Source organism: Lithobates pipiens, unplaced genomic scaffold (assembly GCF_037356315.1).
Source record: "Lithobates pipiens isolate NorthernLeopardFrog02 unplaced genomic scaffold, aLitPip1_a1.2 Scaffold_60, whole genome shotgun sequence".
NCBI classification, from domain to species: Eukaryota; Metazoa; Chordata; class Amphibia; order Anura; family Ranidae; genus Lithobates; species Lithobates pipiens.
Window position 1 is genome coordinate 1,183,023 of NW_027507882.1, and position 27,050 is coordinate 1,210,072.

The 27,050-nt window shown below is 42.6% G+C and overlaps 1 protein-coding gene and 1 long non-coding RNA gene across 2 annotated transcripts in view; both read right to left on the minus strand.

Annotated features, from left to right (window-relative positions):
• Positions 1–7,454: 7,454 nt before the first annotated feature.
• Positions 7,455–27,050, minus strand: part of LOC143958276 (uncharacterized) — a 36,678-nt gene continuing 17,082 nt past the window's right edge. The window contains exon 5 of the mRNA XM_077467792.1: positions 7,455–7,878. Coding sequence (XP_077323918.1) covers positions 7,529–7,878 — 350 coding nt within the window. The 3' untranslated portion in view covers positions 7,455–7,528. The remainder of the gene's footprint in view (positions 7,879–27,050) is intronic.
• On the minus strand, positions 12,019–23,380 carry LOC143958275 (uncharacterized). Its single transcript, XR_013270115.1, has 2 exons — positions 22,584–23,380; positions 12,019–15,541 (listed from the first exon to the last, which is right to left on the minus strand). It is a non-coding gene; the product is annotated as an uncharacterized LOC143958275 (long non-coding RNA).

Consider the following 27,050-nt stretch of genomic DNA (forward strand, 5'->3'; position numbering starts at 1 on the left):
TGTGTGGGGATCTATTAGACTTGTTACCTGTCTGATCATCAGAATCGCTATCACCAGTCCACCAGTTTCTGTTTGAACGAGTACTAGTATATAATATATATACAGAAACAGCAATGTACCGTTCTACTGGAAACGCAAAGGCAGGTAGAGGTAGTGGTCGTGGATGCGGTCGCGGTGGACGCCTTGCTAAAAGAAGTGGCAAGGTCTCTGCTACTAGTGTCTCTGACACTTCTGCCACCACAAACATGCTGTCCACAACAGTGGGTGCCACCACCACCACCACCAGTTCTACTATGAGTTTTCCTGCCAGACCACCATCTGCTGCCGCTTCCTATGCCAGTGCAGTGCTTCCTTCTGCTTCTACAGGTGTCATGGCTTCTTATTTTTATGGGATAGGCAAGAAACCTAGTGTAAAACAAGTGGAGTTGCCTGTACACTCACAACCACCAATCACACAGCCAGTGCCACTGCCCAGCTCCCCGAAGAAGCAATTGAGGAAGACAACAGCAGAGACAGAGTGCAAGACTTTTATATCATTGGCCCAAGAGAATGATTCTGAATGTGATGCTCCTCTTTCCCCAACCACCGCAGACGTTTTATACACTCTTACCCCACAAGAGTTGCAGCATGATGTAGAGCATGTGCAAGAGGAATATTCTGTGAGGAGTAGGACAGGTAGCAGTCCACTTTTTTCATCTGCTGCTAACTCCCCTTCTCCCTCTGTTATTATAGAGGAAGAATCCTGTGATGATAACACCGACCTCCCCAGCACCCCTGCAATTAGCACTAGTTCACCAAGTGTAACTGTAGTGGCAACAGCTTCCACCACTGGTGTGCTACCTGCCGCAGCTATATCAGCCCATACTACTACTACTAGTGATCAGGGTAAAGGGGCTGCATCCCGCCGCAGCAATGTGTGGAAATACTTCCAAACAGTGGAAGGCGGGTTCTTTGCAAAGTGCAAGTTGTGTGGGTAGCAAGTCAGCAGGGGTAAAAAGTTGGGACATTTAACCAACGCTGGCATGAACCTTCATCTCAGAAATCACCACAGTTCTACTTTACTGCGGGCAGAGGCAGAAAAAGATGGTAGCGCAGGAAGCAGCATAATAGACTCTGACTGTACTGGTGGTACCTCCTCAGCCACACCACAGACTCAGAGCACAGCCCATAGAGAGGGTTAAATTAGGACAAACCGTCCACATGCAGTAGTTCCACTGCAGGCCCAATCAGGCTCCTCATCCTCCCAAGGACATTATCAGCCCACCCTAGACAGTTTTGTTGGCTTTAACTCCAAGGGCATGTCAAAACAGCAGGCCAACAAGATCACCCGCCTCATTGGCCAATTCATTGCTGTGGGAGGAGCCTCTTTTCGCATGATTGAAGGGGAGCCATTTAAACAGCTGATGCATGCCCTTGCTTCACGATACGTTATTCCTGCAGGAACAACTTTCAACAGAAAGATTGTTCCAGCACTATACCATTCGTGTGCTGCATTATTAAAGGAAAAAATGGCCAAAGCTGAGGGTCAGACAATACATTTGACCACTGATTTGTGGACAGCTCCCAGCGGTCAACATGCTTTCCTGTCTTTGACTGCACACTGGTGGCAGGCCACTGTGCCTGTTGGTGGTGGCACTACTGCAAGAGCTCAAACTTAATCAGGAAGCAGGTCTGCAGCTCAAGACTAGCAGGGTTATCAAGCTTTCCTGCTGCACACAGAAGTCCGCGATGATAGACACAGCTCTGCCAACATATTGCGGGCAATTAGAGCGATGTTGGCCAATTGGTTTGGAGAGCGGGCAGACACCAATGTTTCTGTTGGGTTCATAGTGACAGACGGAGGTTCAAACATGGTCAAAGCACTCCAAGATGGATCTTTTGTCGGTGTGCGCTGTTCTGCACACATACTGCATTTAGTGGTCAAGGGTGCAATCCCAGTGGAGAAAAACAACAAGATTGCTCACATCTTGGACCTTTGCAGGAAAATTTCAGGGCATTTCCACCGCAGTGTAGATGCTAGTCAACTGTTGAGGGAGGAGCAAGAACAATCAGGGCTCCCCATACATCGCCTGAAACAAGATGTCAGCACCCGGTGGAACTATACCCTGGAAATGCTGGAACGCATTTTGGAGCAAAAGACAGCCATCCACAATCTATCATCTCACCATAGCATTGGGATTGATTCCACACTGGGACGTGATGACTGGTGTATAATTGGCCAGCTTGTTTCTGTCTTAAAACCTTTTCGCAATGTGACGGAAAACTTGAGTCAGAGCAATGCCAGCCTAGGACAGGTCATACCCTTGTTTACCTATCTCATTGATAAGATGCGATCATTCCTAGAAAGCAGTGAGCCTGTTTGTGGCAGCCCACTTCATGCCGATGTAGCGTCTTTCATCAGAAAGCTACAAGACAATTTAAAAGATCGGCTAAATGACCGTGTCCACAAAAGCCCTGAACTCATGCTGGCTACCCTGTGTGATCCCAGGATCAAAGGTAAACTGGCACTCAGAGACAATAGCCTTTCCTACTGGAAAGAAAAACTCATTGAAAGAGTCCATAATTTGCAGCAACAAAGAGGTATGCTGAATGAGGCCGATTTGGAACATTCACCTGCAATGTCTGCTATTTCAAGGCCTGACACCATCACTCAAAAACAACTGAGTGGAGCATGTGCATGTTGGGTAGAGGCACTTGACAATCTGGTGGATGCAGGTCAAGCAGCAGGTAATCAAGAGGAGAGCAGTGCCTCTGAAATGGTCAGGGCCTACCTATATGAAGCCCCTTTGCTTCCTACAGAGGACCCTTTGACCTATTGGGATGGTAAGAAAAGTGTGTGGCCTGGTCTTTGCCTGGTTGCCCAGAAACTACTATCCTGTCCTCCAACCAGTGTGCAAAGTGAGAGAGTTTTCTCTATTACTGGGAACATCCTTAATCCACACTGTGCACAACTAACACCCCATTTGATGGAACAAATAACTTTCCTCAAATTTAACCTCCCCAAGCTGGGTTACCCTACCCTTAACTTGTGAGACCCGAATTATTGCCACCATGTGAAGAAGATACATGGGGCTCAGAGGAACCATCCAAATGTTGAGGAAAAGCATTTTTTTTATTTTCTTACCACTTGAAGTTGACATTCACAATAGCAGTTCTCTTCGGTGTGACCCCAAGATTTAAATAGAATTCGTTTTTGTCAAGCAATCCAATTACTCCCTTTATTCCTTCCATCATCCTTTTTTGTAATGAATGTGTAATTGTGTATGTGTAGAGTGACTAGAGTGTGTGTGATTGCATGAATGAATGTTGTGTGAATGGACAGTAGCAAGGGTTGAAGCCTTGACGTGGCGCTACTGCTCACGTGTTGCTGTCTTTGTACATACAAATAGCAACGTGTGCTAATTTAACCATTTTATGTATGATGGTCTGGAAATAAGAGACAATGATTATTATTGATGGAGCGACTGTCAACTCAAGGATCAGAATATGTTACCAACACAACATAGAACAAAGAAACATACAGCTGGAAACGTGATTCTATGCAAGATAGATTAGTTGGTCACTGCTGAGCTGCACCCAGATGCCCATGACCCCTCCTATTTGCCATCTCTGACCCTGGGGACACCAGGGCCCTCTCTGATCCTCTGCCTGTCAGGTCACCTGAGACCAGGTGACAGATGCACTCCATAGAAGTTAGAAGTGCACCGCTAGGTACAGGTAGCTGATCTTAGGACTGACTGCTGCAGATTGTACCCAGGGAGATTCAGGACACAGGTCTACAGGATCACTAACACAGATCCCAATGGGAGCTGGAGCATAGATTCCCCCTGGGCGCGGAGTCTAAGAGCCAGCAGGTGTTCACCAGAGCCTCCAGTGGTGAGGATGGACTTCGCTGCAGTCTGGCTCCAGGTCGCGGCCCCTAGGGTCTCACAGCTCACGCTCTCAGTAGACTACAAGAGAAGGAAGCAGCAGGCTTGGACAACAATGATAGTAAGGGGATAAGGCAGAGTTCAGGGCAACTAGCAGACTGGAACAACAGAGTACACGCCAAAGGTTCCGGGTCACAGGCAGACAGGGATGGTTGTGGACATGCCAAAAAGTGAAGGTCACAAGCAGACAGGAATCGCTGAGAACACACCAATGTCAGTAACAGAGACAAACGTAGAGCACACAGCAAGCAGGAACCCAACCACACCTTGGATAGTGGTTGCTAATAATCACTACTAGCTTGCGGTGCACAGGTTAATATAAGGTTCCCTGATAGGGCCTGGGGTGGAGCCATGCTTAGAGGAGAGGTTATAAAAACCACCAGGTGGAAGTGGCTGGCCTCTTAGACTGAACACATGAGGGGAGGTAAGCAGACAGAGGAAGATCACTGCTTAACAAATAACAATGACACCGCCTGTTTCATGACCATCTGCAATTGTCTGAAGTCACTGGTGTGAGTAATCTACCCTGCTGCCATGTTACTCAAGCCCTGGAAATGATGCCTGCCCTTTGAGCTGTTGCCCCTTGTGATTGAGCTAGCCTCAGCCTGTGAACCTCTGTCCAGTTAACTGTTGCCCTCATGATTGCAAGCCTTCAACCTATGCCCTGTAAACTGTTGAGGGCTGTATGGTTAATCCCTGCTGTAACTATCTGCTGTGTATTCTGGTGGAGGGAAAGCTGAAAGGCCCTGACTGGACACCAAAGGCGTAACTAGAAACCTCAGGGCCCCGGTGCAAGAAATCAGGAAGGCCCCCCCAAAAAGCATTATTTTGATACTATGTTTTTTTTTACAATGTATAACAAAAGTAAAACATTTCTGTTTCTGATTTAAAGTTACTATAACTGTCAAGAGGAAGCTTCTATGAACAACTTTATCCATGCCCAAAAAATGCAGCCTGCCCATGTCCCCCAATGCAGCGCGTGTCCCCCAATGCAGCGCGTGTCCCCCAATGCAGCGCGTGTCCCCCGTGCAGCGTGTGTCACCAGTGCAGCCTGTGTCACCAGTGCAGCCTGTGTCCACCAATGCAGCGTGTGACACCAATGCAGCGTGTGTCCACCAGTGCAGCGTGTGTCCCCCAATGCAGCCTGTGACACCAGTTCAGTGTGTGTCCCCCAGTGCAGCGTGTGGACACCAGTGCAGTGTGTGACCCCCCATGCAGCTTGTGTCACCAGTGCAGTGTGTCCACCAGTGCAGCGTGTGGACACCAGTGCAGTGTGTGATCCCCAATGCAGCCTGTGTCCCCAGTGCAGCGTGTGACACCAATGCAGCCTGTGTCCCCCAATGCAGCGTGTAACACCAGTGCAGCATGTGTCCACCAGTGCAGTGTGTGACCCCCCATGCAGCGTGTGTCCCCAGTGCAGCATGTGGACACCAGTGCAGCCTGTGTCCCCAGTGCAGCGTGTGACACCAATGCAGCCTGTGTCCCCCAGTGCAGCCTGTGACACCAATGCAGCCTGTGACACCAATGCAGCGTGTGACACCAGTGCAGCGTGTCCCCCAATGCAGCGTGTTTCCCCCAGTGCAGCGTGTGTCCCCCAGTGCAGCGTGTGTCCCCCAGTGCAGCGTGTGTCCCCCCATGCAGCCTGTGTCCCCAGTGCAGCGTGTATCCACCAGTGCAGTGTGTCCACCAGTGCAGTGTGTGTCCACCAGTGCAGTGTGTGAGCCCCAATGCAGCCTGTGTCCCCCAGTGCAGCCTGTGTCCCCCAGTGCAGCGTGTGGACACTGGACACCAGTGCAGCGTGTGGACACCAGTGCAGTGTGTGACCCCCCATGCAGCGTGTGATCCCCAGTGCAGCGTGTGGACCCCAGTGCAGCCTGTGTCCCCCAGTGCAGCCTGTGTCCCCCAGTGCAGCCTGTGTCCCCAATGCAGCGTGTGTCCCCAATGCAGCGTGTGTCCCCAATGCAGTGGTGGTACTGCAGGGGGGCAATGGTGGTACTGGAGGGGGTCTTCTTACTGATTCCATCCCCCCCCACCAATCTCATCCCTAAACACTGTGCAATCGCAGAGGGGAGAGCTCCTCCGTCTCCTTCAATGAATTGGTCTGCCCAGTCTTTTAAGTGTCTGCTCCACCTCCCTTACAATCTCTCTGCCTGTGGATAGGCGGGGGTGGAGCGCTTCTCTCTCATGGTCTCTCCCCTCACAGTCGATGAAAGCCCCCCTCCCCGCGGGATGAACCCAACAGACACAAACCCCGGACAGGCAGGTGGGCCCTTCACGCGTCGGGCGGGCGGACAGTGGGCCCCCTGAAGTGGTGAACTACAGGGCCCTATCTCCCGGTAGAGGAAGACACCTAAGGGGCTCAAAGGTCCCCCTCTGAACCCTGAAGCTATTGAGACAAGCTCGCCTACATTTTACCTTGTTGGAGAAGATACAGGAATTGGCTAACTGAATTTAAGAGAGTATGGTGCAAAATCACCTCCCGTTGATGCCTTATACCATAAATATCTGAAGCCCTTATGCTAACTGCAGGCTCCTATACATATAAAAGTGTGATGTCAATGTGAAAATCGCTCTATTTGCCTAGAGAAATACTTTCTTGTTGTTCTCCTTTTTCTTCCTGCATATTTCTCTTGGGGTGCCCCCATGAAGAAATGTAAAAAATTGATAAAGCTCCTGAGGAAGCGTTGACCAAAACACGAAACATGTAGAGCGCCAGAATATATTTAAGATCGGTTCTGTAATTAATACCCTGTCTAGTGTAATCCTTTCTTATATTGAATATTAATGTACAATTTTTCATTCTTCGGGTATATATAACTAATAGATACAGATATGGTTAGGTTATTGCCTAAAATGTACTAATGTAGACAGGATATAAAGCAGTACTTGATATGCTTTTACTCTTCTTTATTTTTTATAAATAAATATTTTTTTATATATTCCTTTTCTTTTCTTGTTTTTCCCTTTTGTGTACTTAAATATAATATTATGCCTAAAAAGTCCAACATAACCAACACTTTTTTGAGGTTTTTTTTGTGTGTGGGTTTTTCTCCCCTTTCCCTGTTTTTTTTCCCCTCATTTTGCTTTATTTCAAGCTATTTAAAGGACGTGGCAATTGGATTTTTTACCTTTGAGTGTATCCACAGAAACCACCCTGTGATAGATACACACTACTTTTATTGTTAACTACAGGGCCCAGTCACGCTTGCGACTGTTGCGACCCTGATAATTCCGCCACTGCTGGACACAATATACATGGGATTACCCTCTGCACAGTGAAATAGTGTAGAGAGAAATCTCTTAAATTTTCTAAGTTCAGCCTGATGGTTAAATGTAGGAAAAGCACAATTATAAGGCCTCTACTAAGTTTATAACTATAAATGGAGTAGGTAATTTAGATAAACATCACATACATATCATAATGAATCGAACAAGGAAAGCAAAACTCAAGAAAACAAGTAGTTCTAAACAACAATTTTTTTAATTTAGAAAACTAAAAACATACAAAAATATATAAAACTAAACTAAAAACTATTTACATATCCTCCCCCAACCTGGTGAGCAGACGCTGTAGGGACATATTGATCCCAGCCATCTGCTCACCAAGGTGCCGAAGGCTCCTTCGGCACCTCTCCAGAGCCACATACTGACGGCGATTGTGGAGGCCCAAGGAACGCCCTAGCCTCCTGGAATGTCTTTCTTGGACCTCCAAAATGCGCCGCAGGTAATCTAAATGTGGCTCTGGAGGGGGGGAGGGGTGGGGAAACCTCGGCTTGAGGCACTGAGGAGGAGGAGGAGGCAGCACCCATTGCTGTATCCAGGTGGGGGGAGGATAGCGGAGGATGGAAGGGCCCTGGAGAAGCTGCTGAGGAAGGACGGTCAGGCCAACCAGATGCGGGCAGGTTGGACTCCTCATCCACCGAGTGGAGTTCCAGGATAAAGACTTCACCTGTGAGGAAAAGCAAATACATTAGATAGATAATACAATACATACATTACACATGGCTTCTTCACTCTAACCATACATAAAGGCAATTATTTATCTCCCAGCCCTTGTAGACAATCATGTAACATCTTGAGATGTTTTCACTTCTACATATACCAGTTTTCCATTTTTGATATTCACTTCAGTGAGATGCACCTAATAAATTTGTGTGTAGAAGAGTGGTGTCTGTGTCAATTTGCTGCGTCATCCCAGATTTGCAGAGCTGTGCAGGAAGATGTAGTACTTTACTGTACTCTGACCGGGGCGGAGCTGTGTGTCCTCTCCAGCCAGAGTACAAAGGGATTCCCCTCTACACACCGAGCAGTGTAACTGTAAAGGGGAATCTCCCAAAGATTTTATCCGCTTGGTCGCATGGCCGGCTGGAGAAAATTTTTATGTGTAATGGAGGCCTAAGTGCTGACCAGTGACCATGACCACTGACCACCACGTAACTAATCTACCTCATCCAGACTAACTGACCGTTGCAAATATGGAAGATCAGTTGCTCTTGCAGAAAAACATATAAGCTATACCAGCTATATCAAGTTACATTACACTCACTCACCAATGAGAAGCCATTGCATTAGGGATGACCTACTAAAAAAAAAGTTGTTTCATAAAATATAGCAGGCTACTTTTTAAAGGTTATAAATTTCATGTGGCCACTGATTGAATAAGCCCCACTTCTGTTCTAGGCTAGGTAGATTATTACTCTGGGCTAGGATGTATAACAGAGATCAGATTACATGAATTACAATTACTGAACCTTCGATATCCCAGTGCTTCATCTGCTCCCCTCTGCTACTGCAGTGGTCTGGTCTCTCCCTGAGCCCTCAAGACCTATGCAGGTCTTAATAACTGAGGGTGCATGGAAAATGTGTCCGACTGGGGAATGGGGATCCAAGGATCAGTATGTCTAAAACTTCTAAAACAAAAACCACTAGACAAAAATGAGCATCAGTTAAAGAAAAACTCCAGGGTACATGTAAAATATGTCATTAAACAAAACAAACAGCCTGTTGCCAATGTGCAACACAATACACTCTGGAGTCTGAACTATAGCCTAAAGACTCCATTTTTAGAGACATTTGCCTGCACAAAGATCTACGAGGTCACAAGGTCATTTACAATTTTTTGCTTTAGATGATGACAAAGAGGAGGCACCAGACAATCAGACTAGTGATGGGAAGTCCGGATCTTTAAAGTGAATCGGTTCATTTCGAACTGCTCACTGAAATGAACCGATTCAATGAATGGATTCTTCGGTTCTTTGGTTCACTTGCTGAGTCTACTGACAAGCAAGTGAACCGAAGCTCTGATTCAACCATATTAAATGATTAGAATCAGAAGAGTGATTCACACAGAAGGTTGGCAGGTTCTGGGGACGGTTACTTTGATTTAGTTCATCGGCGCAGAGCACAAGCCTATTGTCAGATTAGCTCAGTGTCATGAATTTTGGTGATACGCAAACAACTGTGTTAGGCTGGGTTCACACTTGTGCGATGCGGGAACCCTGCGATTCCACTACGGGTTCCTGCATCGCACCAGACTCGCACAACAGTTCACAACGACATATGCGATCTGCTGGGGAGTGTCATACAATGTTAATGACACCCCCATTTCAGTTAGCATGTCGCACTGGAAAGTGTCAGTTTGGACATGAATCGGATCGCATGGGTGCCATGCAATCCGATTCTGGTGCGGTGTAGTGTCACAGTTTGCTGCCTATCACAGGATGGTGCGGAAGTGACGTTGTTGCGTACTGCGCATGCGCGATGCGTTCCAAACGCTCGCGCCGTGCGTTCCAACATAGTTTCGGCAATACAGTTCAGCGAAACCATCACATAATGTTACGGAAGTGATGTTACACACAACACAAACACGGGCCACGTTGTTGCGTACTGCGCATGCGCGATGCGTTCCAAACACTTGCGCCGTGCATTCCAACATAGTTTCGGCAATACAGTTCAGCGAAACCATCACATAATGTTACGGAAGTGAAGTTACACACAACACAAACACTGGGCCGTTCGTTACAACACTAATACTTCCCTTGTTACCTAGTAGGTTTTGCATTGCTGGGACTTGTAGTGCCTATCCTGAGCTACATGCTTCAATGTTCAGTGTCCTTATCCCTATCCCCATGCTTCAATGTTCAGTGTCCTCATCCCTATCCCCGAGCTTCAATGTTCAGTGTCCCCATCCCTATCCCCGAGCTTCAATGTTCAGTGTCCTCATCCTTATCCCCGAGCTTCAATGTTCAGTGTCCTCATCCCTATCCCCCTGCTTCAATGTTCAGTGTCCTCATCCTTATCCCCGAGCTTCAATGTTCAGTGTCCTCATCCCTATCCCCCTGCTTCAATGTTCAGTGTCCTCATCCCTATCCCCGAGCTTCAATGTTCAGTGTCCATCCTTATCCCTGTGCTTCAATGTTCAGTGTCCTCATCCCTATCCGCAAGCTTCAATGTTCAGTGTCCTCATCCTTATCCCCATGCTTCGATGTTCAGTGTCCTCATCGAAGCAGGGGGATAAGGATGAGGACACTGAACATTGAAGCTCGCGGATAGGGATGAGGACACTGAACATTGAAGCAGGGGGATAGGGATGAGGACACTGAACATTGAAGCTAGGGGATAAGGATGAGGACCCTGAACATTGAAGCAGGGGGATAAGGATGAGGACACTGAACATTGAAGCTCGCGGATAGGGATGAGGACACTGAACATTGAAGCAGGGGGATAGGGATGAGGACACTGAACATTGATGTTCAGTGTCCTCATCCTTATCCCCCTGCTTCAATGTTCAGGGTCCTCATCCTTATCCCCGAGCTTCAATGTTCAGTGTCCTCATCCCTATCCCCCTGCTTCAATGTTCAGTGTCCTCATCCCTATCCGCGAGCTTCAATGTTCAGTGTCCTCATCCTTATCCCCCTGCTTCGATGAGGACACTGAACATCGAAGCATGGGGATAAGGATGAGGACACTAAACATTGAAGCTTGCGGATAGGGATGAGGACACTGAACATTGAAGCACAGGGATAAGGATGGACACTGAACATTGAAGCTCGGGGATAGGGATGAGGACACTGAACATTGAAGCAGGGGGATAGGGATGAGGACACTGAACATTGAAGCTCGGGGATAAGGATGAGGACACTGAACATTGAAGCAGGGGGATAGGGATGAGGACACTGAACATTGAAGCTCGGGGATAAGGATGAGGACACTGAACATTGAAGCTCGGGGATAGGGATGAGGACACTGAACATTGAAGCTCGGGGATAGGGATGAGGACACTGAACATTGAAGCATGGGGATAGGGATGAGGACACTGAACATTGAAGCATGTAGCTCAAGATAGGCACTACAAGTCCCAGCAATGCAAAACCTACTAGGTAACAAGGGAAGTATTAGTGTTGTAACGAACGGCCCAGTGTTTGTGTTGTGTGTAACTTCACTTCCATAACATTATGTGATGGTTTCGCTGAACTGTATTGCCGAAACTATGTTGGAACGCACGGCGCAAGTGTTTGGAACGCATCGCGCATGCGCAGTACGCAACAACGTGGCCCGTGTTTGTGTTGTGTGTAACATCACTTCCGTAACATTATGTGATGGTTTCGCTGAACTGTATTGCCGAAACTATGTTGGAACGCACGGCGCGAGCGTTTGGAACGCATCGCGCATGCGCAGTACGCAACAACGTCACTTCCGCACCATCCTGTGATAGGCAGCAAACTGTGACACTACAGCGGAACCAAAAAAGGTTCCAGTGCGAGTTTAGTCCGAATGCGATACGATTTCAGTCATACTATCTGTATGGCTGAAATCTCATTGCACGGACATCGCCTGCGCTTTGCACTGCAGTGCAAATCGCATGCGATTTTGCACTATGCAGCAGTGTGAACTGGCCCTGAGCCTAGGTTTCCACAAATTTGATGGTTAGCAATGTTAACTGTGAAGTTGACCCAGAATGCAGTTCACATGCACACTGTAATATGAGTGAAATATTATGAAATAATTACGATATTTCAAAGTCTTAAATATATGTTGAAATCAATCAATTCTTGTGTGACAAATTTCCTTAATTGGTTCTGAGTCAGCGTAATTCAAAAATGTGTATTTATTTGTACACATTTAAATACAAAAGGATGCTTACAAAAATAGTACAATAATATCTTACTTAGTATCTTTCTTTCTTATTCAATATATCATTTGTATCTTTAAAAATTGTCTAAGGTTATTGCTGTGTGGCCTATCTAAAATGGCGGAATAACCCTTTGTATGCTGAATGCAGCTGAAATGTTTCTGAGGTCTTTCCTCTAGGCTGCTGCCTCTCCAAGAGACCATCTCCTGAAACTTCCTACTATGTTAACAGGCTCAAATCTCCCGCCCGAAAGATAACTCCTCCTTTCCAAAGGTGGGAGGGCTGAGAGTGGTTGTTACAACAGAGCTGACATGTGTTACCACTTAAAGCGCAGCTCCACAGTCTACCATGACCGGATATAAGGGGGAAGGGAGAATTTTAAGTCTCTATGCAAACCTTCATTTACACTTAAGAAAAGCTTATATAAAATATACAATATTCCTCAAAATCCTGACAGATTTTAAATATTTACTTCTTCAATTATCGCAAGTCATAACATAGAAATTATTGTCTCAAAGTTCTCTTTCATACAGTATGAAAAATATATTCTGAATAAAGTATAATAAAGCCAATTAAAATTTAGATATTAAGAATATAACATTCCCCTCTGAAATATGAATACTAATCATATTTTTCAGATTAAAATTCATTCATCACCATTCATGTCACATTCAAACAAACTTTGATTCAATAACTCCAAATGTTTTGTCATGCAAAACTGAATTCATACCTTCAAAACCCATTTTCCTCTTCAATTTACTTTGTAACAAGTCATCTCCTTTCTTAATATCACTTCTAATTTGATAATATAATTTTTTCATTCTAAACATTAAACATAACTGGAATATAAGGAATAACATGATAATAATAAAAATAATTACAATAGGATGTGATAAAATATTTCCTGCTGCTGAAGTTATCGAAGTTTTTCCCCACATGGATACACTATTACTAAATCTTTTCCACCAATTACTTCCTGAAAATTCTGACCATTGATGTGATATTTCTTGCAAATTACCTTGTTCATGTTTAAACAATACTTCTGCATTCTGCAATTCCTTAGCCAAAGCTATTAATAAACCTTGATCCTTTTGAATTATATTTGCCCATTTTTCCCATGGAAATTCATCTATTTGAGAAATATTATACTGTGTAGGAAGAGCGCTAATATTTTTCATAAACATATTTGTTAAATTTGTTCTCAATCCATTAATACTTATTGCAACAATATCTCCTTCTATACAATACAACCCTTGATTTAGGTTTTCTGTATTTGTACAAGAAGAGAAAAAAGTTTTAACCCTTTCTGTATCTGACATAATTTGAAAACAAACCTTCTTTTTATCTACACGAGTAACTAATTCAGAATTAATTTTATTTTCAATTCTTGCTGAACATAATGTATGATTATGATAACAAGAATGAAATATGCTTTTATCTTGATTAGATAAACATATAATTTTAGACTGGAATTGTAAACATGATGACAAATCTAATTGTTCTAATTCAGAATTTTCATTGTTAAATACAAAATCTGTATACTGTAATTTATAGTATAATAATTGTGTATTACTGACAGGTAATCCCAAAACAGTGATTGGAACCAAAATTTGTTCTTTTCCGGCTATTGGAATCATAGAAGAACTATAACATATGTCCTGCTTGCATCCTATCCATTTATTTACCCATAAATCTGTATGATTTATCGCATATAAATATTCTTTGGGCAAATACTGTAAAATGCCAAGAGGAGTTATTCCACTCTGAAATGCTTGCGCAATTATTTTAAAATTAGTGGAATATTCCGTTTGAATCTCTAAACATGCTCTGGCTATATGAGAATGTTGTTCACTTCTCATCAAATCAAGAGTAATATTTTGAAGATGTAAAATAGATGGACCCATTATATTAGCAGTTTTAATTACCATATTTTCTAAAATCTGATTTAAATGTCTTTGTATTTTAATACCATTACTTCCCACTAAACCAGCGGTTTCTAGATCAGACTTTAAAGTATTAATATCCATACTATTTGTTATACTCCCGATTGTGCCAATCCCTCCTAAAATACCTTCAACAATACCACGCTTATTCCTGTTATAATTTCTATTATTAATTCCAAACCATCTCTCAATACCCAATTCCATATTAACCAGATGTCCTTGACATTGTGGAAACCTTGTAGAAATTTTCCATTCTGAAACATTAAAGTTCCACAAAACAATGACAAACTTTCCCTCTCTCAAAAGAGTTCTGGATTGGAAATGGTTAATCTGAAAAGGGCTTGCAGAGAAACTTTTCTTATTAACACATGGAGTTTTCCTTGGAGACATAACAACAACACTTGCCTTTGCACATTTCACCGGATAATTTTCTATTGATATGCAACATTCATATATACCAGTATCATTCAAAGATACTCTCATTTGTTGATAAACAAATGTATCATTAATCCAATTCACACTACCAAAAATTCCTTTATGAATTATGACAGTAGAACTATAAAGAAAACTACCCAAAAACTCACCATTCCTTTTCCAAGTCAACAATGAATTTTGAGGTAAAGATATTTTTGTATCACATATCAAATGCAAATTATCTTTATCTTCCATAATTTTCAAAGATTGTGGGAAAATATTAATTTCTGGAACAATCTTATCAACTATAAAGATATCGATTTTGACCCTTATTTCAGTAAATTTTCTTATAACTTTAAAATCCCATGTTCTTACAATGTCTCCTTTTTCATCTCCAATGATGTCTAAATATTTTGGATTTAATATCTTTACAAAACTTTGAAAAAGATAATAAAATTGATCAAAGGAATAAAGTATTTTCCCAGATCTTGTCATAATATTAGTAACATCTCCAGACCAAATTGTTGACTAATTACCCTTTAAAAATATAGACCAGAAACTCCTCAACAATATGTTACACTCAAAAGTTCCAGTTTTGTTATTTAGTCTATAAGATCCCTGCATTTTAACAAACTTAGTTTTGGATTCTATTTTAACTTTGATGTCAATATCATTGCTGTGAATGAAATACAATTGTAAACAACAACGATATCCATCACCAATACATAAAAATCCATACAAATCTTCTGCTGTATTAATATCAACATCTCTAAAATTATGATTTTTATCATATGCACTAATATCAATAACTCTATCATTTTTGTCCTTTGTAATGATATCAATGTTCTTATTTTTCAGTTCATCTGCATTGATATCAATGTCTACATCTCTCTTATTTCTGAATAACATATGATCTTTGTTGTGTAATTCTTCATTCCTGTTAGTCTTTATATAACTTGAGCAGTTCTTGATATATCTTATCACAAATAAAATTGTCACTAGGGAAAAGATGCATCCTGTAGTGATGATACACTTCCTCTCTTTAAAACTTTTCATTTGTTGTGCTGACATCTTTTTCTTTTGGAATACGCACTTTCTTCAGGTTCGATTTTTATTTTTAATTCCTGAAAAAATAAAGGCAGCATCATTATCTTGGAATATAAAATTAGTTATACCCACATTTTTCTTTCTGCATACTTGTTTCACTGAACTAAGAAAGTATTTGTACCCCTTGAACATCCCAAAATGTCCATGGACTTTCCCAATTACTTTTCCATGTTTCAACTCCTGAAACTCTGACGTGTCACCATCTCTGGGTGTGGCCTCACATGTAACAATTCTTTAATCATTTTTTATCTTTTCTGTCTTAGACTTGTGTCAACAATATCTAATTTTATCTTAAATAAACCTTTCTGTTCCTGGTCTACTTAATAGACCGCTTATCTTATACAAAAGATAATTTTTGGTTTAACAACAAAATAACAAAATGTTACAAAAAACAATATCAATTGTAAAATATCAAAAAATAGATTATTCTTACAATGAAGATTAAATCCGATATGTGCGTGGATTTAATAACAATCCTTCATGATATATATAAATATATGTCTTATGTGTACTGGAATGAAACTTCCACTGGAATGTGTGTACTCCATTATTGTCTGTGTCCACTCCTTCTAAAACAAAAAACCACAGCCCCCACCTTTTTTTACTTCTAAAGGTTTTTCTGAGCACGACAGTTCTACAGAATGAGTATTTTCCCTCCCACCTTTCTAAAACAATGGGTGTCTCATTCTAAATTCCTAAGGGTTGCTATGAATAACCCTTTGTATAAAACCATTTTAAACATACACAAACCTTTTTACCTTATCAATATATATACAAATTATTTCTTAATCAAGAAACATTGTAATATAAAAACTTATATTTTTAACTAACAAAGACACTTTTTATCATGAATTAACTTTCTTTTTCAAACTTAGAAATATGAGGAGGAACCATTTTGTATACCTTCTTACTCCACGAGGCAACACAAACTCCATTTTATTTTCTCAACTGAAAATTTTTAGAGAAACCATTTTGTATCTCTTCTTCAATCAATTTTGACTCCACGATGCAACATAAACTCCATTTTACTTTCTCTTTTAAACTCAAAAGGAGAATACTTTGTAGCATCAGAAATTGTGCTTCTTACATCCATTAAGAATAACTGGAACAACATCAACCCAAATATTTCCTTTGTCCAACAACCTTTATCAATCCTAGATTTAATTATCCGATACATCCTCACAATAATACCTACAAACTGTGAATGTTATCATACATGAAATCTCTATTCTATTCCCTGATATTACACATTCTCTGTCACAACTGAAGTTTGCTGATATATCCCAAACTAGAAAAACATGATTATTCAACCTCTAAACAATAGTTAAAGCATCATCATTAGTGAATCCCACCTGTAGGTGCTGTGAACTATAAATACACAATAATCCTTTTTCGTCATGACACAAACTTATGGTCTAATGACCCAAATAATAACTTCGTGGCAACCTATGAGAATAAAAAAGATTGTTATAACCTTTTTTTCCTCTGAAATTAAAGGAATATGTGTGTCCACTTTCTTCACAACATTAATTGATACCATATCAGGTTGGACTACTAACTCTCTATGCAAAAGCTGCTTCCTTTGTCAATAAATCTGCTGTTCTGTTACCTACAGATAACTCACTATCTTTTTTATGTGCTGGAATTTTTACAATAACATATGCAAAAGAATTACTCTCTGCAAGGTCAAAACCTACTTCTAATGTCTCTTTCTGCACAAGAGTCTTTTTGGATGAATCCACAAAACCTCTACATAGATAACGTACAACATATGAACTATCCCTATAAATCACTAGTGAACCTTACTTCTCTTCCTTGTCAATACTATCTCAATATCTTTAAACAAACCTGTATCCATTTTGGTCTGACTCCAAAGACTTTTATGTGCTCTAACTGATTGTTCCAATTCGAGATTGGTTCCTGTGTGTGGCCAATTAAAATCTGAAGACATGTCAGCGACTGCTGTACAAATACTTCCAACGTTACTGTACTTTGAGGAATCTATTAACATAGATTTGGGCCTAGATGAATCTTTCCATATAGTAGAATTACTTAAATCAATAATCCAATCTAATTTACTAATCACATCCATGCCTAAAATATTCTCTGTATTTTGGCAACACCATGTCTATTTTTGTTGTCTATTCATTCAATTGCTAATTGAGTACCATGCTGACTGAATACAAAACTTTTCAATGTTCAGCTTGAACAAAACAAAAAATAAAACTCAATACTCATGACAATGACACATTGATAAAAAAATAATAATCCAATAGATTATCCTTGAAAATATTAAAATTATATCTAAGTCCTCAATAATATTCCAAACGTCAAAACCAAATCTTTTTAAACTCATATCAATCCTTATTCATAGCCATTAAACGTCAACCAGAAAATTCTTACCATATCTGCAGTTTAATTTAACCACTTTCAGACCGGACCATTTTGCTGGTAAATGACCAGAGGTCTTTTTACACTTTGGCACTGCGCTGCTTTAACTGGTAATTGCGCGGTCATGCAATGTTGTACCCAAACAAAATTTGCGTCCTTTTCTTCCCACAAATAGAGCTTTCTTTTGATGGTATTTGATTGCCTCTGCGATTTTTATTTTTTGCGATATAAACGTAAAAAGACCGCAAATTTTGAAAAAAAATGATATTTTCTACTTTTTGTTATTAGAAAAATCCAATAAACTCAATTTTAGTCATACATTTAGGCCAAAATGTATTCAGCCACATGTCTTTGGTAAAAAAAAAGTCAATAATTGTATATTTATTGGTTTGCGCAAAAGTTGTCACATCTAAAAACTAAGGTACGTTTTCTGGAATTTACGCAGCTTTTAGTTTACGACTGCCTATCTCATTTCTTGAGGTGCTAAAATGGCAGGGCAGTACAAAACCCCCCCAAATGACCCCATTTTGGAAAGTAGACCCCCTAAGGAAATTGATAAGAGGCATGTTGAGCCCATTGAATATTTTATTTTTTTGCCTCAAGCGATTGAATAATGACAAAAAAAAAATTTTTTTTTTTTTTTACACAAAGTTGTCACTAAATGATATATTGCTCACACATGCTATGGGCGTATGTGAAATGACACCCCAAAATAAATTCTGCTGCTTCTCCTGAGTACGGGGATACCACATATGTGGGACTTTTTGGGAGCCTAGCCGCGTACGGGGCCCCGAAAACCAAGCACCGCCTTCAGGCTTTCTAAGGGCGTAAATTTTTGAGTTCACTTCTCACTACCTATTACAGTTTTGAAGGCCATAAAATGCCAAGATGGCACAAAACCCCCACAAATGACCCCATTTTAGAAAGTAGACACCCCAAGCTATTTGCTGAGAGGCATGTTGAGTTCATGGAATATTTTATATTTTGCCACAAGTTGCGGGAAAATTACAAACTTTTTTTTTTTTTTTTTTTTTTTCACAAAGTTGTCACTAAATGATATATTGCTCACACATGCCATGGGCATATGTGAAATGACACCCCAAAATAAATTCTGCTGCTTCTCCTGAGTACGGGGATACCACATATGTGGGACTTTTTGGGAGCCTAGCCGCGTACGGGGCCCCGAAAACCAAGCACCGCCTTCAGGCTTTCTAAGGGCGTAAATTTTTGAGTTCACTTCTCACTACCTATTACAGTTTTGAAGGCCATAAAATGCCAAGATGGCACAAAACCCCCACAAATGACCCCATTTTAGAAAGTAGACACCCCAAGCTATTTGCTGAGAGGCATGTTGAGTTCGTGGAATATTTTATATTTTGCCACAAGTTGCGGGAAAATTACAAACTTTTTTTTTTTTTTTTTTTTTCACAAAGTTGTCACTAAATGATATATTGCTCACGCATGCCATGGGCATATGTGAAATGACACCCCAAAATAAATTCTGCTGCTTCTCCTGAGTACGGGGATACCACATATGTGGGACTTTTTGGGAGCCTAGCCGCGTACGGGGCCCCGAAAACCAAGCACCGCCTTCAGGCTTTCTAAGGGCGTTACAGTTTTGAAGGCCATAAAATGCCAAGATGGCACAAACCCCCCCAATGACCCCATTTTGGAAAGTAGACACCCCTAAATTTAGGGGTACACTAGTGAGACTAGGTAATAAATGGCGGGTGCCCTGAAACTATAAAAAAATAACTAACCAACCAGCGTCACCTGTAACAGTTATATGGTGATCACTGGTGAAAGGGTTAACTAGGGGGCAATCAGGGGGCTTTATGCGGTAGTATATGGGGGTCCCTGGCGCTATAAAAAGCTGCGGCGAACCTAAATACCTACCTGCCTAACTAGCGTCACCTGTGACACTAATACAGCGATCAGAAAAACGATCGCTTATTAGGCTGGGTTCACACTGGAGCGATGCGGGAACGCCACGAATGCGCGGCGGGTTCCCGCATCGCATGCCTCCCGGCGGCAGTTCACACTGCCCTATGCGAACTGCTGGGAGTGTCAGTGAAATGTTACTGACACCCCCAGATCAGTTCGCATATCGCAGTGCGATCTGCAAACTCGGATCGCATGGTGTGAACACCCATGCGATCCGATTCTGCTGCGGGCCAAAAAAAGGGTCCCGTGCGAATTTGCGGCGGGTGCGGCGGGTGTGGCGGGTGCGGCGAATGGCTGAACTCGAATCACACAGAGATCGGATGTGATTTGCACTGCAGTGCGGTGCGAATCACATCCGTTCTCAAACCGCTGCAATGTGAACCCAGCCTTAGTGACACTGGCGACGGGGGGTGATCACGGGGTTAAACCTTTATTGGGGGGGTTAGGGGGGTACCTTAGAACTAAAGGGGGCTAACCCTAACTGCCCTAACAGTTATTAGTCACAAATGACACCCGCCGGGTGATCAGGGGGTTAAACCTTTATTAGGTAATAAATGGCGGGTGCACTGAAACTATAAAAAAATAACTAACCAACCAGCGTCACCTGTAACAGTTATATGGTGATCACAGGTGAAAGGGTTAACTAGGGGGCAATCAGGGGGCTTTATGCGGTAGTATATGGGGGTCCCTGGCGCTATAAAAAGCTGCGGCGAACCTAAATACCTACCTGCCTAACTAGCGTCACCTGTGACACTAATACGGCGATCAGAAAAATGATCGCTTATTAGGCTGGGTTCACACTGGAGCGATGCGGAAACGCCGCGAATCCGCGGCGGGTTCCCGCATCGCATGCCTCCCGGCGGCAGTTCACACTGCCCTATGCGAACTGCTGGGAGTGTCAGTGAAATGTTACTGACACCCCCAGATCAGTTCGCATATCGCAGTGCGATCTGCAAACTCGGATCGCATGGTGTGAACACCCATGCGATCCGATTCTGCTGCGGGCCAAAAAAAGGGTCCCGTGCGAATTTGCGGCGGGTGCGGCGGGTGCGGCGAATGGCTGAACTCGAATCGCACAGAGATCGGATGTGATTTGCACTGCAGTGCGGTGCGAATCACATTCGTTCTCATAAACCGCTGCAATGTGAACCCAGCCATGGTGACACTGGCGACGGGGGGTGATCACGGGGTTAAACCTTTATTGGGGGGGTTAGGGGGGTACATTAGAACTAAAGGGGGCTAACTCTAACTGCCCTAACAGTTATTACAGTCACAAATGACACCAATGCAAAAAAAAAAAAAAAAAAAATGACATTGGTGTCACTGTGACTGGGGGGCAGGGGTAATTGGGGGGGTGATCGGGGGGTAAAGGGGGGGTGTGAGTGTGCCTGGCATGTTCTACTGTGTGTGTAGAGTGTTGGTGCAACTCACCGATCCGCTCTCCTCCGTCTCGGAACGAAAAATACCGACACGGAGGAGAGAATACATCACTTCCTCTCCTGTGTTTACATTACAGGAGAGGAAGTGATGTCACCGGGGATTTCCATTCGTCGAGAGCGATCGCGAGGGGGTGGCCATGAATGAATGGCCGCCCCCTCATCCCGGATCGATCTCGAAGGAATGCCGACCGCCGCAGGCACCGGGGGGGGGCCCGATCGGGCCCCCCACCCGCGGGCAGGCAGGGACTTATATATACGCCCATATGCCTGCCCGTGCCATTCTGCCGACGTATATCGTCGTGCGGCGGTCGGCAAGTGGTTAAGGACTGCTGACTGTTTTCAGAGTATTATATGCTACATAATTAAACCTTTCCTGTCTTAATGAACTATTTTCAGTTTGCAATCTTTGTCTTTGGGTCTTAGAAGAAAAATGAATTTGCTTATTATGACCTCTATACCTCAGATTACTGTGCCAACGTACATAATAAACTTCTTGACGCCTGGGCAAAATTTTCGGATAATACAACCTCTTTTGTGTATTATTATTATTCAACTTTTTATAGACTTTCCTCTGAGCATATGGCGATGAAAATCTACATTTCTGTTTAATATCAGTATTATTTAAGTCAACTGACTTCCCACTCTCATTGTCTGAGGAAATATTAACATTTGACTCTTTACAGGATATGACGTTCACATCTGCCTTAGTCACATGTTCACCATCCTCCATCTTTGAACACTGAACATGTGCAGGAATCTCAGCTTGCAATAATTGGGTCTTAAGCAAATTTAAAACATTTCCATGCACACAGCTTTCCAAAAAACCTATTTGATTTTCATTTTCTTTAAGAGATTGCAATAATGCATCAATTCTATGTTCCAATTCAATTTTTTCAGTCAATAATTGTTCAGTATATTTCTTCTCCTGCTCTGCTGCAATTTCTATTTCATTCTCTAAATTTTCAATATATGTACAAAAAGTCTCACAACTTGAACAACTAGATTCAAAAAGTACATTTTCAGTTACACTTTGACTTTGTTTTCCTGGCATATCAAACACCATATCATTATAACTTTTAACAAGTTTCATTATATTACGTACTTTTTTCTTTGTTTTAACTAATGAGAATCTATCCTTCTCAATGTCAGCATTTGCCTGAAAGCATTGATCATACATTAATTTCCATAAAACAGCATCAGAGACCTGTTTCGATAAACCTTTAAATTCTAATGTACTTTCATCAGCTAAAACAGCTACAAATTCCATAATTACGTTTCTACTCACCAAATAAAAAACCCGTCAGTTTTTTCCTGGAAATTCTCCGGTCTTTCACAATCAATCGATCGATTTTTCTTCTAGGTTCTTTTTCAATCTTTGCGAAGTTTAATCTCTGTTCATCAATTCATTCCCCTCTGATCACAAGGAGTGAAGTTGAAAAAAAACTTCCGACTTATGATTGACTGGCTGCAGGTCGCCAATTGTAATATGAGTGAAATATTATGAAATAATTACGATATTTCAAAGTCTTAAATATATGTTGAAATCAATCAATTCTTGTGTGACAAATTTCCTTAATTGGTTCTGAGTCAGCGTAATTCAAAAATGTGTATTTATTTGTACACATTTAAATACAAAAGGATGCTTACAAAAATAGTACAATAATATCTTACTTAGTATCTTTCTTTCTTATTCAATATATCATTTGTATCTTTAAAAATTGTCTAAGGTTATTGCTGTGTGGCCTATCTAAAATGGCGGAATAACCCTTTGTATGCTGAATGCAGCTGAAATGTTTCTGAGGTCTTTCCTCTAGGCTCCACAGTCTACCATGACCGGATATAAGGGGGAAGGGAGAATTTTAAGTCTCTATGCAAACCTTCATTTACACTTAAGAAAAGCTTATATAAAATATACAATATTCCTCAAAATCCTGACAGATTTTAAATATTTACTTCTTCAATTATCGCAAGTCATAACATAGAAATTATTGTCTCAAAGTTCTCTTTCATACAGTATGAAAAATATTATATTCTGAATAAAGTATAATAAAGCCAATTAAAATTTAGATATTAAGAATATAACACACACAAACCCCGCTTTTCATTTAGGCCATTTTAATGTGACTTGAGGTCCATATACCTCCAGAATACACAGACATTGCTTCAAGTCACGGCAGAATCGTGCAACTTTCAGGCTTTTCAGGCCAACACAGCCTGAAAGTTGCACAATTCTGCCGCAATTTTGATGCGACTTTAAAGCAATGCCTGTGTATTCCAGAGGTCTATGGATCTCAAGTTGCATCAAAGTGGGACCAAAGTAGTGCAGGGACTACTTTGAAGTCGCACAGATACGAATAATACTCATTGGAAATCATAGAGTACAAAGTCACAGGACAAGTTGCACAAGTGGAAATGGAGCCTAAATGAAAAGTGGGTTTTTGTGCATGTGAACTGCATTCTGATGGGCCAACTTTCCAGTTAACATTGCTAGCCATCAGATTTGCCCGTAGCCTTTACAGCGCATGCGCAGGGATGATGATCAGATTTTACTACCACTACCATGAGCTATTTTCACACTTGTACGACTTGAAAGTCAAGTGCTTTTGCCATGATTTTTGCCATGACTTGAAGCAATGTTTGTGTAATCTTGATGTCTCTGCCACAAGTGGCATCAAAGTCAGACAAAAGTAGTACAAAAACTACTTTGAAGTCGCACAGATATGAACTGAACTCGTTGGAAATCATGGTGTGTGGCTTGTCATGTGACTTTGCAGTCTCAAGTCGCAGGACTAGTCGCACAAGTGTGAAAGGGCCTGAGGCTGTCCGTACCACCTGATCACTGCTGCTACCTCATTGGTTTAGTGTATTGTTTTACTGGTGGTGACTCGTGATTCTTTCAGTGTACTGGGTTCTAAAAACTGATATGATTCTTTAACTCGGTAACAACTTGTATGATTCTTTATTTAAAGCGGGAGTCCACCGGGACTCCACGTTTTTTTTTTTTTTTAAAAGCCAGTAGCTACAAATACTGCAGCTGCTGACTTTTAAAATAGTGACACCTGTCCAGCGCGCCCGCGATGTCGGCACCCGAAGCCGATCTCTAGGTCGCCTGTCGGGTCCTGCCGCCGCCATCTTGGGTATGGGAATCAGGAAATGGAGCCTTTCGGCTTAATTTCACGGTTCCCCTACTGTGCATGCGCGAATCGCGCTGCGCAATAAGGACGCTCCCCCGCTGCCTCTGGGATCTGTGTGTTTCCCAGCAGGCAGCGGGGCACTTGCGGGAAGGGGCGGGCACTTGCGGAAAGGGGCGTAAGTTACGCCCCTTTCCGCAGAGAGCTATCCCGGAAGTGGGTGTAGTTACCTGGATTATCCAGGTAACTGCACCCCCTCCCCCCTGAAAGGTGCCGATTGTGGCACCGGAGGGGGGGATGGTTCCGATGAGCGGAAGGTCCACTTTAGGGTGGACCTCCGCTTTAACTCTGTGTACTGTGAACTCCTGACTCTTGTTTTAAGTTTGTATCCAGTTCCTGAGTGTCACTGTGCTTTGAGTCAGCTGATCTCACTCAAGGATCATATTACCAGGCCTGCTCTGCTATGTACTGAGTGCACTGCAGAGTGAAGTGTTTCAAACGAATCACTTCACTCAGATGAATCGATTCATCCAGTTCACTGAAAAGAATCGATTCAAAAGAAGATTCATTCATGAACTGGACATCACTAAATCAGACATCATGAGGAAAGTGTTAATGCATGCATTAGGGGCAGGGCTGGTGCAAGGATTTTTAACACCCTAGGCGAAACCTCATTTTGCCGCCCCTTTGGCCCCACCCCTGACTCAACCCCTTTTGCCCTGCCCATGTATACCCCACCTTTTTATAGATTGCTAACATTTTTGGGGTGGAGTCAGTCACTGAGCCTGGAGGTGGTGGGTGGGGGCATCGGTAAGGCACCCAGGATTGATGTGTGCTCTAGGCCAGCACCTACCTTGTCTATAGATAGCACTGGCCCTGTACAGGGGATATGTACACAGATAATTTAAGGCACTGATAATCAGTGCAGGCCCTTCAGTACCACCTATCAGTGCCCATGACGGGGGCCCCCTGGATAGGCCTCAGCCTGTGGAAGATTCTGGGCCTGGCCCAAGGAAGGATGAATCTCTGTCTGCCTTTAGACGGAGGATTGTGGAAACACTGAAGCGGATTGAGAAGGAAGAGGAGAAGTTGGGAGCTTTGAAAGCTGAATTTAAAAAGAAAAAGCAGATTTGTGCTAAAGTCTTCAGTAAGAAGAGACCGGCTCTGAGGCCTGAATTGAAGGACCTGGAACAAGCTCTGCGGAAGCAGAAGGAATTGGTGAGTTCTCTGAAGGAGAATAGTGGAGCTTTTAAAGAGAAATATAAAAATGAGGAGCGATTTAATCAAATGAGGAAAGGAGCCTCTTCCTGCATGGAGAGTGAGGAGATGCAAGCAGAGAGTGAGAAAGTGGGCCCGGAGGATGAGCCCAGCTGTTCAATATCTCAGACACCTGCTGAGCCCTCAATGGCGGAGGCCTCTGTCCCCTTCCCTCCCCAGCAATGTGGAACATCTGAGCAAGAGGATGAAGGTTCTAACATGTTGGATTTGATCAACAAACTGGAGTCCAGTCCTAATGCAGCTCCCCAGGAAGGTGAGGAGAAGATGGAAACCGTTCCCAGTCCTGTGGAAGAAAGACCTGTGGGGAGAGCAGGTGCAGGTACAGTGTGTGTGCAGGATGGTGGGATCTTTAATGACAATGGGCCTGCTGAGGGTTGTAGTACTACAGACAGTCAGCCCAGACCCATAGACAATGTACTGCAAGCAATAACATCTGCTAATAACTGTCAGCTTCAGTCTGCAGAGAGGTCCATGGACAATACAGAGACTTTGCCTGGACCAGGCACAGCGGCTGTTCCTGTGAATGGTGGAGGAGATGCTGGGTGTAGTAGTACTACAGCTCTCCGGGAGTCTGCAGCAGCCAAGACTGTGATGGCTCCCAGGATTGAAGCTGAGTGTTCGGGGGAGGGGGTGGGTCCTGCTAATCAGAAGACTGCTGTCCCAGCTGATTCAGACTCTCTGGCAGCAGGTTTGAATGTATCTGAGGACAAGACTGCAAAAGCTGGTGCTGGAAGAAAAACTTATGCTGGTGTTGCTGCCACAGGTTCTGGGAAGGGGGAACAAGCAGGGAAGGAGCATGGGGACGTTCTATCTTCCTCCCTGTTTAAAAGGAGGAATGTTGTACAGTTGAAATGGGAAGGCGATGGAAACCCCCCACATAGGAGGACAGTGGTGGATAAAATCCTGCAGATGGGGTTTAGGCCTGCGGATATCTTCGCCCTGATCAGTCCGGCAGGTTCCTATGAATATGATTTGTCCTTTATCCGTCCCGAGTCTTTTGGACATATTTTGGGAGAAGTTTGAACACGTGTGTAGGGGCCTGCCGGACTGGAAAGGGCTCATCCCCTGTTATATTCTTAATATCTAAATTTTAATTGGCTTTATTATACTTTATTTAGAATAATAATATTTCCATACTGTGTGAAAGGAAGCTTTGAGTCAATTAATTCTGTGTTATGGCTTGCATAGCTGGAAAAGTAAATATTTAAAACCTGTCAGGATTTTGATGAATATTGTATATCTTATATATACTTTTAAGGGCTATGTAAGTGATATTTGTTTATGTTAAACTTATCTAGTTCATTATATATATGTTTTTAGAAGGTCTTTCCTATGTAATAAGA